Source organism: Lactuca serriola, chromosome 2 (genome assembly GCF_051521515.1).
Source record: "Lactuca serriola cultivar US96UC23 chromosome 2, Lser_US96UC23_V15, whole genome shotgun sequence".
In the NCBI taxonomy this organism is placed as follows: Eukaryota; Viridiplantae; Streptophyta; class Magnoliopsida; order Asterales; family Asteraceae; genus Lactuca; species Lactuca serriola.
This window is the reverse complement of record NC_136409.1, coordinates 153,176,128-153,181,725: the sequence shown is the minus strand read 5'-3', so window position 1 is coordinate 153,181,725 and position 5,598 is coordinate 153,176,128. Positions and strand designations below refer to the sequence as shown.

The 5,598-nt window shown below is 30.7% G+C and overlaps 1 protein-coding gene across 1 annotated transcript; it reads right to left on the bottom strand.

Moving 5' to 3' along the window:
* Window positions 1-2,967: 2,967 nt before the first annotated feature.
* On the bottom strand, window positions 2,968-5,246 carry LOC145087053 (RING/FYVE/PHD zinc finger superfamily protein). Its single transcript, XM_079024956.1, has 7 exons — window positions 4,936-5,246; window positions 4,350-4,435; window positions 4,100-4,246; window positions 3,910-4,018; window positions 3,710-3,833; window positions 3,360-3,630; window positions 2,968-3,244 (listed from the first exon to the last, which is right to left on the bottom strand). The coding sequence occupies exons 1-7, from the start codon at window positions 5,057-5,059 to the stop codon at window positions 3,137-3,139; spliced, it is 969 nt and encodes a 322-aa protein (XP_078881082.1). The 5' UTR covers window positions 5,060-5,246; the 3' UTR covers window positions 2,968-3,136.
* Window positions 5,247-5,598: the final 352 nt, after the last annotated feature.

Genomic DNA, 5,598 nt, shown 5'->3' with positions numbered 1-5,598 from the left:
TTTGATCATTTCTTGAAAGAATTTTATGTTTGAATTTTTTAAAGATGAAATAAAAATATGAAATTTTGGGTTTTTATACGGACAAAAATATGGGACGTCAAAACTCAAAAGTACTGCGAAAATACCTCAAAAGGTCGTTTTATGATTTTGGAATATTTTTCGTAATTTGGCTTCAACCCTTGTGAAATTATTGGCTATTGAGTTATTTACTCAAATTTTGTCTATTTTCTAGAACAATATTAAGAATTTGTCTAGATTTTTTTTCTCATTAGTTTGTTTTTAATAAATTAATTTACGATTAAATATGGATACAAATCATTAGACTTTCATATAATTTTTTTAGAGTGGAGGGATTCATTTCCTTCTAACTTATTTAATCCATTATCATATTAGCTTCATATGAGTTTTTCTCTCTCATCTCTCTTTTATATTTCCATGATAATTTTATCTTTACAACCCTATCAATTTTTTATTTTAAAAGAAGGATTTAGGTCGTTTTTTGTCACTTAATTTTTGGTTTTGTGTTTATTTGGTCACTTAACTCCTTTTAAGTTTTAAAAGGTCATCAAACTTTTGGCTTTGTGTTCATTTATTCACTTAACTTTTGGTTTGGTCATATTTAGTCGCCCAACTTTTAAAATTGTGCTCATTTAGTCACTAAACTTTTAAATTTTTTCAAAAGCTTAGTGACTAAATGAACATAATTTTAAAAGTTAGGTGACTAAATGAGCACAAATCTAAAAGTTAAGTGACTAAATGAGTACAAAATCAAAAGTTTGATGACATTTTAAAACTTAAAAAAAATTAAGTGACAAAATGAACACAAAACCAAAAGTTAAGTGATCAAAAATAACCTAAACCTTTAAAATAAACACAAATTAATAAAAATTATACAAAACTCATTTACATAAGTTTAAAATATACAAATTAATTTAGAAACTAATAAAAAAACATACAAAATTATTTTGATACAAATGATTTATGCATAATGTACAAATGATTTATGCAAAAGTTGGAAAATGTAAGAATCACGTTAGTGAAGCCGTATATGTAACCCATTCAACCCACAAATGGTAACTCATCAAGTAAGGTTAGTGAAGCCGTGTATGTAACCACTCAATCCACAAATGGTAACTCATCAAGGAAGGTACCTTCCGTACCTCCCATAAACTTTTTGATGATACCTTCTTCCCTTAGAATGAATTCAACAAAACTAAACAACTAAATCCAAACACATGTTTATTCTAAAGTTATAGATCTAAAAGACATCGATTTTAACGTGTAAAAGCGAATAAATGATTCGGTGATGAAATTAATCAATATTCAATTTTTTTTTTAAAAAAGTCACGAAAGAGTTTGTTTTTTGTTGTTTTCCTTAGATTGGTTTTAGTGGTCCATTATACACTTCAAAAGATGGGCCAGTTAGGCATGTCTAAAAATTAGTTAGGCAAATGTCACAAATGCTGCCAAAAAAATTTGGTTTTGTGTATGAGCCGGGAATGTAAAGGAGCATTTATACGATCATGGGCTAAATGTACACTTATATGACTATGAAAAGGATATTTCGCGTTCCCCTAAAGTTAGATGAAGATACAAATCAAGTGTGTGATACGTCTAAATAAACCTAAATAAAGGATGATGCTAATAAGACACTTTTTAGATACCCATTGAGCATTTTATTTGTATCCTAGGTAGTTTTGTATCTTTTTAATTTAGTGGGTTGAATCGAAAAGGATGAGTTTTTATTGTGCTGTAGGTTGAAAAGATAGAAAAGAATAGATACATAAAAGTTGATATAAAACAAATATGAAAATAGAGTGTGTTTTACTCTTTTAACATTTTTTTATAATTAAATGTTTTTATAATGAAGTTATACAATCATGTTTCAAGTGGTTGCTAAACATTGACAATTTATGCATGTATAATCAGTAAAAAGAGTAAAAATCTTAAAACATTGTTATGTAAATTCTTATTCTAATAAATGAATAGTTCTAATTTTCTTTTATCAAGTGTCACTCTAATACAATTTATTATTAATATTATGTCATGTGTCATGTAGATATATTTGGTAACTCATTTCAAAATTCAAATTTATAAATTTGATATATCTTTTAATTAATAATTTATTTAAAATAATTGATTAATAATTATAAATTTTTATTATGAAAGTTTAATTAGTTTTATAACCCATGGTTCCCATAGGTTATAAACTAGTTAGTAATAAATAAAAATCCAGTTTTGTTCGAATATTTACTATTAGTCTATTACTATTTTAAAATTTAAAATGTTATTAATTTCTATTTAAAAAAAAATACTTTATAGGACCAACCAATATATAACCTTCAAACTAAAAGGCTTATATTAGGAGTTGCTAGGAAGGTGTTAACCTTTGGTTGAGGGTTCTAGTAATAATAACACATACTAGCCTTAGCGTTGAAATTCAAATACCACATAATCTAATCTTAAGACTATTTATTAAACGCTATTTTTGTACCATATAAACTAATAACCAAATCTATATAAAAAAAAGATTAAAAAAAGAACATAAACATAAGTTTTTTTTAAAAAAAAAAAAAAAAAAATAAGTAATCCAAACACCACCTTAGTTTCATTTACTGTTTGAATACAAAAAACCTCAACAGACGGGATGAATCAATAAACATAATCAATGAAAATATTATTTTCCAGGACAACAAGTCTTTAAGTTAACGTTGACGTTTTTTTCGTTAAACAATAAATTTATTTATCCTTATGTTTACAAGTTGCAAGCTGCAACTCAACGTTTTATTTAAACAGCCAGATCCAATTGAAAAGCTACTACTATAAATTCCAATCTTCACAATTTACATATTTAAGTTGCTTCATATTAAAATTTTATAAATGCAAATTTATAATTCCCTACTCATATCTCTAACACTACAATCTCTACATGAAAAACCATCAAACTATATAAGAACATGTATCTCATGCATTATAACTTGCAAGTTGTATATATGTTGCACTAAATTTAGCAAGAAAAATAAGAATTCAAATATGAAACCATTACATTCACTCAATCAAATCATAATCCACTCCTTTGTTTTAATCAATAAAATGTTGTGTCATTCTCAAGTCAAGATTCAAAAACCCATCATAGTCAAAGGAGGCCAAGAGTCTTCAGCTGTTGGATGTGCTCTGGCGGCAAAGGCGGCGGAGACCAATCATTTCCTGTTATTTCACCGTCCACATCCTCCACCACATATTCCTATACAAAATAGTATAAGGCCAGTCAGTGTGATATCGAACAGTCTGAATCTAATCGAGTCAGATTGTTATTACCAGACTCAGTAATAGACACGTCAGAGATGTTTTTATTTTACCTTTGTTAGCATTCTTTTAGCTAAAATATGATAATGTCTTTGCCAAATCCTTTGTCCCACCATTGTAGCCACAAGCACACTGTAGAATATTCCAATCACAGTAAAAAGTCCAAGCACCACTAACGCCATTATAAATATTAACGGCAATCCAGCTTCACCTGCACCCCCTAAACAACCACATTCTCCAGCTGCACTTGCACAACTCTCAAAGCACGTTGTACAATCCGTCCACATACACAGTGTCCCAGGTAGATGACAATCTGCACAAACTCTTTTGCAACAAAAAAAAAAAAACCCATTAATAATATAAATAAATAAATAAATAAAAAGTTGAAAATTTATTTATTTACCCTGGTTGACAGCAACAAAGACATAATTCTCTACAAGGCTGAGCGAGATCATTACGGACTCTTCGATCGTAACATGTTATAAAACATCCGGATAGACCAAGTAGTGCGAAAAATAACAATGCACCTGAAGAAAAAAATAGCAATAAAATGGGATGTTGTTGTCATATTCTGAAAGTTGAGGGGGGTTTATGAAAGTTTACCACATATGTAGTAGAAGCTGGTTTCACTATCGAAACCCCAGGCAAGGCGAAGCCAAAACTTATGGTGTCCATCGATTAGATACACCAGATATGCCAATAAAGAAATCACCTGTGAAAAAGAAGGATATGTAGGATGATATTTGTTGTGAGAAAGAATTTGGAAAAAGAAAAAGAAAAAGATGGAACTTACAAGCTGTACAGAAAGAAAGATGAACAAAATGTCTCTGGTAACAAAGAAACGGAACTTCATGGTTCTCCATTTTCTGTCAGCAAGAACATGGACTCTTAAATGATATGGAGCCTTGCATGTTGTGCAATGAGCAAATGCAAACCCTTCCTGCAGGAAATTGGAAATGGATTAAAGCTTTAAAGGTGGGAGTAAAATTGGAAATCAGTTTTAGTAAAGTTAAAGAAAAAGAGATCAAAGATGGAAAGTTTACCCTCACAGCACGCCAATGATCAAGGCACTCCCGATGAACGTACTTTGATGTCCCTCTGCACTTGCAGGGTGCAATAAAATCTCTGCCTGATGCAAAAAATTGGAAGATAAAGATTACCAAAAGGATTATCAAATCGCATAAGCAGTTGAGAATTTGAGATCGAAGTTTCTAAATAACCCTCTATAACAAATGAAGTTGAAAGTATAAATCATTACAACGTATCATGTTTATCTGAAGAAGAATGATGATGAGTAAATCAACATATGTAAAGAAGCCTTCCAAGTTGCTAAAATCCAACATAATCTCATTCATTTCAAGTGCCTAATACAATGCCTTTCGAATGCGAACCCTAACATCGTAACAGTGAAATGTAAAAGAGGAATCGCCTAATTTAATTAGTCTCATTGGCCGATACTGCTAAAGAAAACTCAATTGTGTGTAGAGGTTGCGTCAATCTGAAGCATAACTTTGCCTCTTTCGAGCTATGAAAGCAAAGAGAACAGATGAAGACTGAGAATTATCAAAAACCCGCAAATTAACCAAAACCTAGAAATGAATTATAAGCAAGAAATCAAATACGACCTACCATCGGTTTCGAGACAAATTCGGCACTGAATTTGTTCCCCGGGACCGGCTTCTAAGTCGATCTCGGTCGGTTCAGTGATCAGAGACGGTGCAACCAAAGGAGAAGGATCGGCGCGATCAGCCATAGAGTTCGAGAGACGGAGATGAATTTGCAGAGTCTCAGGGCTCCTCCCTCGTGAATTTGAGAAGAAACAAGTTTTGTTGTTGGATTTCGCTAGAAAACAGTGGTGATGAAGGAGATGAATGGGGGTGTCTGCATAGGGGCATCAAACCATGAATTTGGATCATGGAGCACTCTTTGTTGATTGATGCACACATTGGTCACCAAGTATTGCAAATAGTAATATACTTGGTCAACTAAAATTTTGGGGTTACACCAACAGAATCTTGGCCCTGGTTCTCATGGTGCCTCAAAAACCTACCATTGGTTCATATGGATTATTAGAATATAAAAAACCTATATTGATAACAATTTAAACATGACTCATACAAGCTTGTTGAAATTACAATTTTTTAAAGCAATTTAAAAATGGCTTAACAAATTTAATAATAATAATAATAATAATAATAATAATAATAATAATAGGGATTATCACAATTAAAAATAATAAATTCTCACAAATCATCAATTGAAGATAAAGTTCTTACTATCACCAATTGAATA

Coding starts and splice junctions, on each gene's coding strand:
- LOC145087053 (XM_079024956.1), bottom strand. CDS start 5,059: ATGGCTGATCGCGCCGATCCTTCTCCTTTGGTTGCACCGTCTCTGATC. Junction 4,247..4,349: donor ATCATTGGCGTGCTGTGAGG/GTAAACTTTCCA, acceptor AATTTCCTGCAG/GAAGGGTTTGCATTTGCTCA. Junction 3,834..3,909: donor CAGCTTCTACTACATATGTG/GTAAACTTTCAT, acceptor TTTTTTCTTCAG/GTGCATTGTTATTTTTCGCA.